Source organism: Camelus bactrianus, chromosome 4 (assembly GCF_048773025.1).
Source record: "Camelus bactrianus isolate YW-2024 breed Bactrian camel chromosome 4, ASM4877302v1, whole genome shotgun sequence".
NCBI classification, from domain to species: Eukaryota; Metazoa; Chordata; class Mammalia; order Artiodactyla; family Camelidae; genus Camelus; species Camelus bactrianus.
Genome location: NC_133542.1, coordinates 91,007,872 through 91,021,579, shown reverse-complemented (window position 1 = coordinate 91,021,579; position 13,708 = coordinate 91,007,872). Strand labels below are relative to the sequence as shown.

The 13,708-nt window shown below is 42.3% G+C and overlaps 1 protein-coding gene across 4 annotated transcripts in view; it reads left to right on the top strand.

Annotated features, from left to right (window-relative positions):
* Positions 1–7,688: 7,688 nt before the first annotated feature.
* The window catches only part of NFX1 (nuclear transcription factor, X-box binding 1), a 57,196-nt gene continuing 51,176 nt past the window's right edge, over positions 7,689–13,708 (top strand). For 2 of the 4 annotated variants that reach the window (XM_045504672.2, XM_010967375.3), the window contains exons 1-2: positions 7,689–7,851; positions 10,832–11,836. In XM_045504672.2, coding sequence (XP_045360628.1) covers positions 7,827–7,851; positions 10,832–11,836 — 1,030 coding nt within the window. In that variant the 5' untranslated portion in view covers positions 7,689–7,826. The remainder of the gene's footprint in view (positions 7,852–10,831; positions 11,837–13,708) is intronic. The other 2 variants (XM_010967373.3, XM_010967374.3) reach the window with 2 other exon arrangements.

Below are 13,708 nucleotides of genomic sequence, written 5' to 3'. Positions count from 1 at the left end.
CTCGGCCTTAAAGACTTCACTGCAAAAATTGAATTTAACTGGTAGCATTGTGGTGTAGAAGGAAGAGCGAGGAGCGGTCTAGGCTTGGGCCCTGGCTCTGCCAGTAATAACTAGGTCATCTACTCACGCCTCTGAACTTCTGTTCCTTACTAGTAAAATCGTGCTTACCTCACAAGGCTTTTGTGAGGAATAATTGAGATAATTGTCTTGAGTACTAACTGCCAATCTCATATGAGGGATCATTAACAATAAAAAACAGGGGCTTTATTCTTTCCTCGGGAGGTGCTGGGAGTGCTGCAGCAAGTCCAGATCCCTGCCTGATTTCAAGGTCTTTAATGATCCATTCTGCCTTCCCTAACCTCTCGCCCACAGCGTCCCCTCCTCCAGCCTCACTGGGAGCCTCACAGTGCCACATGCACCAGCCTTCCATGTGTCAGCAGGTCAATCCAATGAACATTTATTGAACACCAGCCCTGCAGAGTCTCTGTACCAATCCAGGGGATACCAAGAACAGTCACAGCTCCTCTCTTCAAAACCTCCCTGTCTAGCTGTGAGGATGAGACATGTATGTAACCCTCTCCCACCCCCACTTATGTTACCCTTGAAGAAGCCTTCCAGTGGAGTGAGCATTACACCATCCATCATCACCTTCTTGAAACCTTCCTTGGCTTCCTTACAAGTTCTCACTCAGCCCTTTAAATATTCCTTCCATCATAGGTCCAGTCTTGGACTTCTTCTCACCCTTCATACTTTCCTTTCAGATAGCTCACACCCATGATTTTAACTATTATCTGTGAACTGATGACTCAACTGTGACTTGCCTAGACCTCTTTCCTTATTCCTATTTTCAGTTCTGGGTATTTCCAATTAAACATGCTGCCACTACCTAAAATCTAACATCTAAATTGAGCTCGTTCCCATGGGCTTCACACTCAGCACACATTCCTGCTTTATTTCTTACCTTGCCCAGTGTTATCAGCGACCCGGATATTGCCAGTTTTAGTGGGTGATATTTAGTCCTCCAGCGGGGCCTCTTTAGTACATCGGATAGGAGTGAACAACCATTCTGCCAAAATCTCTATTCCCTTGACCTTCATGGTATTACTCTCTGGTTCTCCTGTTCTGACTATTCCCTCCGAGACTCCTTTCTGAAATCTTCATCGCTCCAACCCTGTAATGTTAGTGTTACTCAGTCTTTATCCACCATAATTCTTTCTCTGCTCACTTATATTTAATGAGCTCAGCTGTTCTCATGGCTTTACCTGCTGACTTCTAAATCTATACTTGTATCCTGGATCTTGCCCCTGAGTTTCAGAATCCTGGTTATAAACAGCTGTTTGCCTGTCCGTCATTTGGATGTTCCAGAAGCCCACAAACACTTCATATTCAGTGGCTGAGACAGCCATTACTTTTCCCCCAGACCTGAATCTCCTGCTTTCCTTGCCTCAGCTAACAGAACCATTATCCTCCATCATTCAAAACAGAAAGCTCTTGCATTGTCCTTGATGCCTACACTTTGACTCATCCTACACATTTAGTTAATCTCTAAACCTCCTTTTAATCCCTGAGTGTGTCTGAATTCCAACCTCTCCTTCCATCTCTTAGCTCTCTTTGGCTTAGACATCCCTAGACTATAGTCTTTTGGAATAAATGCCTTGCTTTTCTCTTCTTGCATAGTTTCACCTCCTTAAGTCCATTCATCACACACAGCTATACTTACCTTTTTAAAATGCAAATCTGACCCTTACTTAAAGTCATGGTTCCCTGATGCCTCCAGCAGGACATAAAAAGCTGCCTATGACTTGGCCCTTGCCTCTCTGTAATGGTTTATTGCTTAGTCTTTTCAGAACAACATTCTCTTTCAGTTAGAAAACTGCCTCCTCAATTTTAAATGTATGATTATTGGAAAAATACCGATTAGAATAGCCTATCTTTACTTTCCTATTGTGGATGTAGGCTTGTGACCAGGCTGTGCCTACTGAAGTTCATTTCTTGAATTTCCTAAATGGAAACTAGGGGAAATGCTTTGCTGTTGTCGATTTTAACAGTTAGTCTGAGATACTGAGGCAAGAGAGCAGCAAAAATGAGAGGCAGAATGAAAGCCTCTTCGTGGCACTGAGCTCTGACTTCCAGTCCTTGAGATTCTTAGAGTGCTTCAAGTCTCTGTAACTCTTCCTTTAATTCTGGGAGCTGAGAATTCTGCCTGTGACCTGCCTTTTCTGCTTAAACTAGTTGGAGTTGGGTTCCTGTCACTTGCTGGTAAGAGTCCTGAAAAATTTCTCTGCAGCCTCACTTTGTGCCATGTCCCACTTTGTAATTTTCTGCTCTAATAATTGCTTCTAGTTCCCCTGCATCCACCATTCAGTCATGATTCCCTGCCTCTGCTCATACAGTTTCCCCTCCCTGGAACTGTAACCAAGCAGTGGCCTCGTGTGTCCCTGGGTAGAAAGCCAAACTCTGACAGCAAGTGTTGCAGCAACATAAGGGCTTATTGCAGGGCGCCAAGCAAGGGAGTTGGGGACAAGCCTCAGATCCACTCCAGCTTGGTCTTCAAGTTAGGGGTTTTTAAAGGGGAAGAACAAAGCAGCTGGGGTTAATCATCATCTTCTGACATTTCTTAATCATAGTTTTGGGAGTCAAGGTGCCTATGGTTTACAAGTCTGGTCTGGTGGTCCTTGACCTGAGGATCTGTTAGCTCATCTTGCCCTGGAGGAACAAGCTGAGTCTGTAAGTTAAGGATGTTATCAACAACAGTAATTTTAGTCATCTGACTCTGGTTGATTAGTGTTCAGTTAGCACAGGATGGAGGTCAGAGAGGACAAAAAAGGGAATGAAGTATTGGATAGGGAGGTTAATCATAAACTCAGCAGGGGAACTCGGTTTTAGGGGAACTCAGTTTCAGAACTTCCTTAACACCTTTGTCATTCTGCTGATTCTTGTTGTACTGGGAAAAGACCGAAAGCCAGGCCCCGGACTTTGTCGATCCCAGTGAATTTAAGGAAAGTGGATAGGATGAACCCTGCAGTAGAGAGCCCCAAGCACACAAAGCCTCCGGTGATCACTCTTGTAACCACCACCAGATAGCACTTCTGGTCAATATCTCACCTGTTAACCGTCAGAAGCAGAACTGAGTGTCAGTGGTCTCTTTAGGTTGTAATGTAGCAGCCCTGGGAGTTGAGCAGAGGTGGAGGAGATCGAAATGATCCAATAGAAAAAGTTTCACTTTTATCTCTATTATCCATATCTCTTAGCTTTCCTTTTGTATGTTCTTATGTCACCTAGAACATTTGTTTGTTTTATTGCTGCCTGGGTCCTGCTCCTGTAGATTCTTATATAATAGATCTAGATACAGTGTGGGCACCTGGATTTTTTGGGGGGGAAGTCACTTGGATTTTATAAAGTTCCCCAGGTGGTTCTTAGGCATAGCCAAAGTTAACAGCTGCTGCCCTAGGGTGCCTGACCAGTCAACCTGTTTTCATGGACAAGCAAGTCTGCCTGTTGCCATAAATTTCTGCGATGAAGAGATAGGCAATGATTGCCCTAAGGCAGAGTTTTCATCCAGAGAATGAATTGGAATTCTCTGTTTTTTGAAGAGTTTGTGAAGGATTGATGTTAATTTTTTGAATGTTTGGTAGAATTCACCAGTGGGCCTGGCTTGGTGGGAAGATTTTTTTTATTACTAATTCAATCTCTACTTGTTATAGGTCTATTCAGATATTCTATTTATTCTTGAGTCCGTTTTGATAGTTTGTGTATTGCTAGGAATTTTTCCATTTCATCTAGGTGATCTGATTTGTTAGCATATGCTTGTTCATAGTATTACCTATGATCTTTTTTATTTTTGTAAGATTGGTAGTAATGTCCTCTCTTTCATTACTAATTTTAGTACTTTGAGTTTTCTCTTTTTTTGTTTTTCTTGGTCAATCTAGCTGGTTGGTCCACTTTGTTGTTTTTGGCTAATGAATCAACTTTGTTTTGTTGATTTTTCAATATTGTTTTTCTGGTTTTTTTATTTCATTAATTCTTCCTCTAACCATTATTATTTCTTTCCTTCTACTTGTTTTGGTTTAGTTTGCTCTTCTTTTTCTAGTTTCTTAAGGTAGAAGTTTAGGCTACTGATTTGATATCTAGCTTCTCTTTTTATTATTAAATACTTTTTAGAGCAGTTTTAGGTTCACAACAGAATTGAGCAGAAAGTACAGAAGTTCCCACATATGCCCTGTCCCCACACATGCATAACCTCCTCTACTATAGACACCCTGCACCAGAGTGTGCTTTCACTTAGTAATATACATTTAAGATTCCTCTGTGTGTTTTCCATGGCTTGGTAACTCATTTCTATTTAGTGCTGAATAATATCCCATTGTCTGGACTTCTTTTTTAATATAAATATTTACAGCTATAGATTCCCATCTGAACACTGCTTTCCTTGTTTGTCTTAAGTTTTGGTATGTTGAGTGAAGTCTGTATAGAAAAGGCAGGATAAATACTTGCTTACTTCCATGTATTTACATGTTTTGGAAATAATGCGTGGGTTCCCTAGCGTGCCAGTTTTGAATTACTGACTTTCAGTTCCAAATTTATTCTTTTTGCATGCTCTGTGAAATGGATTTGGACCCTTTAAATATTTATCCTTTACCAGCTGGCAGGTACTAAGCTTTGTCAGTAGAGGGCAACAGAGAGATTCTGCAGGAGGAAAGGGTTTTGTTTCCTGTTTCTAGTATTTGGGTTGGGCAGGCTTCTCCGGTGCCTGGTTCCTGCACTTCAGCACCTGGCTTCTTCAGAGTATGGTGGCCAGCTGCCAGAAACATCTCCTGGCACCCCCCTCAAGTGGTTTGTAGTAGAGTGCCTCTTGTGAGACTCCTCCTCATGAATGACTTGCCCTAGCACCATACGAGGTAGATTTCTGGCACCAGTGCAGCACCACAGCAGCTTCCCCACCATCTAGTGAGCCACAGATAGGCACAGCACCTCTAACAACATCTGTGCCTCAGCTCTGGGGTGATCTCCACTGGACACTTTATCTCAACCCTTGAGGCGGAGGCTGTTCCTTATATTGCTAATCCTATATTCTTTTAGAATTCTCTTTTACTGCTTTACTAGCCAACCCCTTATTACTCCATTCCCCTATTGTAGTTAATAAGTCTTTAAATAAATAAACCCTTCCCTGTCCAAATTACTGGGTGGTTCCTCTCTCCTGATTGAACCCAGACTGGTACAACTGGTAATTTCTAAAGGTGACAGTAAGGTTTTTTGTTTGATGAAGAGATCTGTCCAAATTAAGGATTTATGTTCAATAAAGGATAAAGTTAGTAGATGTAATAGAATATAAGACAATTGAAATGTCTAAAACTGACAAGATATACAAGTCTACAATGTACAGGAAACCATCAGAAAAATTGAACAACCCCAATAGAGAAAGGGGCAGTGAATGTGAATAAACAATTTAAAAAGAGGAAAACTCAAAAGTTCATTAAGAAATGTTCAGACTCAGTAATAAGAGAAATTTAAATTAAAACAATGAGATATCACATCACAGTTTCTGGTTTGGAAAAAGTTTGAAAGCTGGATAATATTTATATCTCAAATATACCTCAGATCTGTCCTCTTCTCTCCATCACATTTGCTGTCACTCTAGTCCAAGGCCACTATTATCTTCTGCATTATCATAATACAAAAATGTAACTGGTCAGCCCACTTCTATTCTCGCTCTCCCACAATTCAGTCTTCCTCTGAGAGCATGAAAAGTCTTTATGTGTAAATCAGACACTGAAGCTGAGTCCCCCTAAAATTGAGTTCCCTTACAGAGTTCATGATTAATCTCTCTATCCAAAACTTTATTCCCTTTCTTGTTTCCCCTCTGACCTCAATCATGTGCTAATTGAATGCTAATCAACTAGAGTCAGGTAACTAAAATAGCTGTTGTCAGTATCATTGTTAAGGTGCTAAAATTGCTATTATAGATATCATCATTAACGTATAAACTTGGGACAAGATGAGCTCCCCAAGCCATGGACCACCTGGCGAGAGACTTGTAAACAAGAGACATCCCGACTCTCCAAAATACAGTTAAGAAATGTCACAGAAATGTTACAAGATGATGATTTTTTTTAATTAATAAAATTTTTTTTAATATTAATTTTTTTGAAGTATAGTCAGTTAACAATGTTGCATTAATTTCTGGTGTATAGCACAGTGATTGTTATACATATATATTCCTTTTCATACTCTTTTTCATTATACGCTGTTACAAGTTATTGAATATAGTTCCCTGTGCCATATAGTAGGATCTTGTTGTTTATCTATTTTATATATAGTAGTTAGTATCTGCAAACCCCGAACTCCCAAATTATCCCTCCACCCACCACAAGATGATGATTAACCCCAGCTTCTTTTATCTTCCCCTTTATAAAAAAACCACCTAACTCAGAGACCAAGTTGGTGTGGTTCTGAAGCTTGTCTCCCACTCCCTTGCTTGGTGCCCTGCAGTAAGTGCTTTATTTTCCCTCACCACAGCCTGGTGTCATTAGATTGGTTTTGCTGCATATTGGGCAAGCAGGCCCAGGTTCCATTAGGTAACAATACCACTTCTTGGCTTAGAACCTTTTAATAACTTCCTAGTGCTCTTGGAATAAAATTCATTATCATGGCCTGCAGGTGATCCACGTGATTTTACCTACCTCCCAGTTTTATAGTGCCACTCTCCTTGCTCACTGTTCTCTAGCAAATATTCAATACCTTGAACGCCAAGCTCTTTCTTTCCTCGTATCTTTTGCACACGCTATTCCCTCTGTCTGAATCTTCACGTAGCTTACCATTCTTATCTGTCCTTCTACTCAAAGAAGGTGGGCCACCTTTTTCGGGAGCAGATCCTAGTAAGTATCACTGTTACTCTGATTATTTCTTTCATAATGCAAATTATTAGCTTGCAAATAAAAATTGCTTGGTTTTAACCTCCCCTATTAGACAATACACTTCATGAGGGCGACCATGTTTGTCTTTTTCACTATTAACCTCCAGCACTTAAAGCACTGCCTAAAACAAAATAAGCGTTAGAATGCATGTGAACGAATGACTATTTTGTGTTCTAAGAAAAGCCTGGACCAATGAATTACTTTACAAATGCAGATCCTTCACACGTAAATGTTGTGTCCTAGTTAGTAATGCGACAGCAAAACACGCAAACGAAGTAACTCCACACACTCACTTAAAATTTTGTGCTTTAAAATTTTTCAGTGCCTCCAAACTTCGTCCCTCATATTCAGCATCCATGCTATTTTTTATTGTCACCTGCCAGTTTAAGTCCTTTATCATTTCTAAAAAATTTTCTATCGTTTTCTGATTTGTTAAGAGCGCTTTGTATAGTAGCTTTTTATTGTTTGTTTTGCAGGCATTTTTTTTTCCCAGATTGCTTTTTTTTTAATCCCACATAGCCTTTTGACTTTTTATTTTTAACCCTACGGTTGAACTACTCTAGTAAGGAGGTGATGTCTGGGGTGACTCCAGTAAACCAGTGAAGCTGGTTGGGTGACAGGGGAAAAGGGTATCGTAGCAGGAGAACAGAGGGAGTCTCAAAAGAAAAACAATCATAGATCACGCAAGTCAGGGCCCCTGACAAGCACTATCCGCCTCCTGCAGTCGGCCGGCCGGCGCGCCTGTCTGACGTCACGGACGCGCCGCAGTGTTGACTCAAGCCGCGCAACCTCGGCGGCCATCTACCAGGCGCGCAGCTGCGAATATTCTCGCGGCGCCGGAACTCCAGGGCACGTGACCGGGTGACAGGGCTCTCTGGGCTGGAGGGCGCGCTTGAGGTGTTGCGGCACGGGATGGCGGAGGCGCCTCCTGTCTCAGGTACTGTCCTGGCCCGCGCGGGACTGGGGCCCTCACGGGGAGCGGATATTGGGTCATTGAGGAGTCTTAGAGCTTCGGCCACTCGTATCGCGAGAGTGGCGCGTACTAGGCTTGGGGATAGTGCCTCGGAAGGGCCTAGGCACGCGCGTCGTGTGCACCGAGTTCTCAACCCTCCTCACTGGGTCGTGAAGTCCGGCCGCTGGGTTCCTAGGGAGAGTGAGTGTGTCCGGCCTTCTCCAGGGCTTATCCTGGCCTTGTAGGGCAACGGCCGCACTGCTACCCGACAGGCAGGCGTCGGCCGGGTCACGGCCCGTGACGGTGGCGGGCTTCCGACGCTCGGCGGGTTTGCACGCTGTGCCTGAGGTATATATGCTCGTGCGTCCCTGGAGTGGCGGCGCCGGCGCTAGCCGAACAACATGGTTTCCAATCTTAGCCTGCCACGAACTCGCTTTGTGACTGAGTCTCGTTTTCCTAATCCTTGAGTTAAGAGTTTGAAAGTCAGTTACTGTGAAGATTCCCGCCGCTGCTGAACCTGTTTCACAATTATTAGCTTACTTCCTCTCCCGGAGTTGCCTCTGTGTAGAGACAACCTCATTTGGCTGTTAGTATAACATCCATTTCCACTTCCTTCAGGATATCCTAGATCGTTATTTTCCAAAGTCTTTGAACAGTGACCGAAAAGGAACATTTTACGTCGTAGCCTCAGTGCACACAGACGTAAATATAAAAAAGTGAACCAAAAGTTTCAGGAAGCAGGGGTTTTCCTTACTATCTGCAATACACTCTGTTACCTATTTCGTTTGGAAAAATATTTGTCACAACCCACTACATAATTTGATTTCACGACCCACTCTTTTTGAAAAACAGCAGGGATATGCAGCATAAGATTTGTGAATAGTCATTAATTTGAGTCTTTCTACTGCTACCTACCAGCTGTTGGCACACCAAGAAGAGTATATGTGTATATATGTACTTGGACTCTATACTCTACAGTTGGATTTCCCCTTACTCTGCTCCACCCATCTGCTGCTTACCTGCTGTGGTGTTATCCTGGATCTAGGGTACCACTTGCACTATAGCCAAGCCTTGGAGACATCCTGTTTATTGAGTAACTTCCAGCTATTTAAAATAGTAAAAATATAAAGGTGTCTCAGATCTTTGTGTCCAGTTTTCCTGTGCCCTTTCCCCCTTCCTCATGTCTCTTAAGGGTCTTTCTGAGGGCTTTGCCTACTACCTTATGTCTGGTGGAGTGTATATTGTATGTGAGTAGGTGCTGTCCTGTCTTGATTCTCTAGTTACATCAACTCCTTACTGCTTAACATGAAAGTATCCTATTCCTATCCTTTACCAGGCTATTCTGGACAACTTTACTGACCCTTTTCCTGCTTCTCTTACAACCTTGCTTCTTCAAGCAGAAGACTACACAAAACCCATTTGGTCTAATCTACCTATTCTCACCTTTATGTTATCTTTTAAGTTTCTGGAACACCTTCTCTGCCACCTTCTGAATTTGTCTAATCCTCTTGCCATTTTGTAAGGCCTTTCACCTCATCCTGGGAATTCTGCCTGTGTGAAAGCTTTCAAGACAAATTCTGGAGTGAGTGAGAGGTTACCCTATGACCTTTATGATCTCACTCAGTTCTTAAGTATATATTTCTATGGTACCTGCTACCCAACTTCTGACAGTGGAGTGTAATGTAAGAGTGTGGTCTTTAGGACCACATAGCCTGGGGTGGAATCCAAAATCTGCTTTGGGATACCCCTGTGACCTTGGGCAAGTTACGAACTCTCTCTGTCTCAGTTTTCTCATCAAGAATATAAGGATTAAATGAGTTTACATACGCAAAGTGCTTAGAATAGTGCTTGGCACATGTTAAGTACCTAATAAATGTTAGGGCTCTTTTTTTAAACCTGAAACCCACAGGTTGAGCACTGCACCCATCTGCGGTCAGGTCTGTGTTTCAGATAGTCTGTAGTACTAACAGGAATAATAAAGCACCATTTTAACCACTTTATATGTGTTACTTGCTTTACTCTTCATAGCGACTCTTTGATGTGGGAATTCTTCTATCTCCATTACATGTAAGAAAATTGGGATTAAGTAACTTGCATAAGGACACAATAAGTGGTGGGCAAGGACTTAAATTTAGCTTCTGGGCAGTATCAGTTCATAGAATGTTCTTTGTGCTACACATAGTTCTAACTTTGCTACTGACTGGTTTGTATCCTTAGGCAAATTATTTCGACTTTGGACTTCAGGGACTGAGTTCACTATACAAAGAAGCATCTTGGGGAGGGAGGCGATGAGTAGGTTGAAGGGGCATATGCTTAATTTTGGAGACTCTGGGATTCTGGACCATATTACAGAGATTATGTATGGAAAATCTGAAATATATTCCTGGGGGGAAGAAATGGGATATACTCACTCGGCTGCTGCTATGTACTGTCTATATGAAATCTTGCTTAAATTCCACAATGACCCTTTGAAATAGTATTAATAACTTTTGTCATGGATGAGAAAACTAAGCTAAAAGCAATCAAGTGATATCCTCCTAAGCTCATATGGTGAGTTGGAGGGCCAGACTTTAAACTGATTTTGGCTGACTTCAAAGCCAGTTTACTTGATATTACACAATGCTACCTTAGAGTTTTGAAAGACCACGTGGAACCTACTGATTGATGTCTCACCCCTGAACTATTTGCTGAACTTACGTTTTTTGGTAAAATAAATGCTTAAATGCCTGATGGCCCGGGTGAGCAATTACTTAGCAATTCAGCAGTGTTTGTTGGTGAGGCTCCTGGACATGGGATGATCTGTCTTCTACAAGCACCTTGAACACCTTCACAGGAAACACAGGCCTTATGAAGAGACTGTTCTATACAAAGTTGTTAGGAAAATAACTTTTAGGTATGGCTTAGAGTCGTTGGGGCTTAATGGGTAACCAATTAATTTCTTGCATGTCTATTACTTATGTCCTAGGTACTTTTAAATTCAATACGGATGCTGCTGAGTTCATTCCTCAGGAGAGAAAAAATTCTGGTCTAAACTGTGGGAGTCAAAGGAGACTAGATTCTAATAGGATCGGTAGAAGAAATTACAGTTCACCACCTCCCTGTCACCTTTCCAGGCAAGTCCCTTATGATGACATCTCTGCTATTCTTCAGCACACTTATCATCCTTCAGGAGGCAAACCTAAAAGTCAACAGAATTCTTTCCAATCCTTTGCTTCTAATAAATCACTTAAGAGCCATGGCCTTCAGAATCAACCTTGGCAGAAACTGAAGAGTGAAAAGCAGCATATCAGAGTCAAGAGAGCACAGAGTCTCATTGACCAGACCTCGGATGCAATTAGCTTGGAAAGCATGGTCAAGTCAGAGAGTGGGGCAAACCCCAGAGACCACAGCCCTTCTGAGAGTGAGAAGGAAACTGTTGGTGCAGATCCCAGAGGAGCAAAACCCAAAAAAGCAACCCAATTTGTATACAGCTATGGTAGAGGACCAAAAGTCAAGGGGAAACTCAAAAGTGAGTGGGGTAACAGAGTGACTCTGAAACCTGAGGACGTGGGACCTGAAAACACCAAACCTGTGGTGGTTATCCACCCTGATTCTTCGGATACATCCTCTAGAAAAGGAGTAGCAGATGGGTATGGGGCCAGACGCAGCGAGCAGAGAAGACACCCACAGAAAAGACCTCCCTGGGAAGTAGAGGGGGCCAGGCCGCGACCAGGCAGGAATCCACCAAAACAGGAGGGCCAGCGACAGATAAATGCAGGATCCAGAAACAACATGACCTCTGTTCCAAAGGATCATCTTAATGAAAGACCAGCAAAATCTGCCGGTGACAGTGGGAATTTGGCAGTCATCAATAAGTCTTCCAGAAGGGTTGACCCAGAGAAATGTGCTGTAAGGAGGCAAGATGCTCAAGTAGCATCCTTCCCCCGAAGCAAACAGAACCACATGCTAAAGAATGTGGAAACACACACAGGTAAATCTTCCTAGATGGGTGGAAATATTTTTTTTTTTAATCTTAATTTCTGAATAGGTTATAACAGTCACAAATTTAGAAACCAGAAAGTATGTAAAGGTACACAGTAGAAAGTCTTATTCTGTCCTTGTTCATCATCTGCCTGGGTCCTGCCGCCACCTGCTCCACCTCCCCAGTAGGTAACCACCTACTTAGTTTTTAAATATCATAAGCAAATACAAGTAAGGAATTTTTTTTTCTTAACAAATAAGGAATTTTGTAAGGATTTTAAAAAACTATTTATTGTATTTTTTTTTTATTTTAGTGGGGGTGGGGTGGGTAATTAGGTTCGTTTATTTTTAGAGGAGGTACTGGGAATTGAACTTAGGACCTCATGCGTGCTAACCATGGACTGTACCACTTGAGCTATACCCTCCCTGCTAGTAAGGATTTTTTAAGTGCAGGTATGAGTGGTATGGATGTTTGGTTATGAGAATTTTTTTTTGAATTGTGAAACCTCAAGTAGAGAATGGTAACATCTCCACTGCCTCTCCTGGTTCCAGCCTGTGTCGTGTCTTACCTGCTCATCTGCAAGAGTTCCTAACTAATCTTGCCATCTCCAGTTTCTTTCAATTCACCTCTTACATCAGTGTCAGAGAGCGATCTTACTAAAACATGTATTGAACTGTGTCACTCCCCTGCTTAATTCTGTTCGCTTTTTCTCATCACCTACCGTTCTGGCTTCTGCCTCACTCAGCAGCCCCATCTGCTGCTGCCTCAGTCCCCACTGCATTTTATCCCTCAGGCTCTGTGCTGCTTCAGCATTCCATGCTGTTGCATCTGTGGCTCCCTCTGTCCAGACTTTACCACTCAGCTCACTGGTGAATTCCTACTCGTTTTTCAAAAGCTGTAGTTCAGCCACATGTCCGGGAAACATTTTCTCACCTCTACAGATAGCATTGATCTTTTCCACCCCTGTGATACGTCTTTCCCTTACGTACACATACTTCTCTTACAGCACTAACCACGGGAAACAATCACTTGTTTACGTGTCAGTGTCCTCCGATAGTTTATGTGCTCCTTAAAAGCAGAGATTAGATCTTTCTTTTCATTTTTATATCTCTGTTGCCTGACACAGCTCTTAGAACACAGTAGGTACTCCACTCTGGCTGTTAGAAAGTTCTTCCTTACTTTGTTTTTTGTTAGCTTGTTTGTTCTTTTTTGTTGTTGTTTATTTTTTTGAGTAAAGGTAGATTTATTTAGAGAGATACATACTCCATAGACAGAGTGCAGGCTGTCTCAGAAGGCAAGAGAAAGGCCACGAGGTGTTACAGTTTTGTGCTCAGGTTAAAATAAAAGTAGATACACACTCCATAGACAGAGTGCGGGCCATCTCCAAGGACGAGGGAGTGAGAGAGGCCTCTTCATTACTTTGAACTGAAAACTTCTTTCCTGTAAGTACTTCCTATCCCATAGTTCAAATTCTGTCCTCTGGAACAACACAGCAGCTAGTCTTTCTCCTCGGTTTCCCTCCCACTCATTGCAGATAGCTCTTCGCAGTATTTGAAGACTTCTCATTTTGCCCTGAGTGTATATTTTATCCGGGCTAACTAACTTCATTCTGCCAGCTCTTCCTCTTGGACCATCACCATTGTTTCCCTCCAGCTTAATGTGACATCCAGCTTAATCCTGCCTGGGTCTGTTTTCACACTGGCCTCTAGTTCTGCTGGTTTTCATATGCTTCACCAGGCAGCCCTTCTTGGGACCTCAGCTTGTGTGTGAACCAAGGCAATGTTAAATCAGAGTTATTCTTGAATTCTCAAGTCTCGTCATAACGAATTACAAATGGAATGGCTTAAAGATAGCACAACTTCACTATGTCATAGTTTTCTG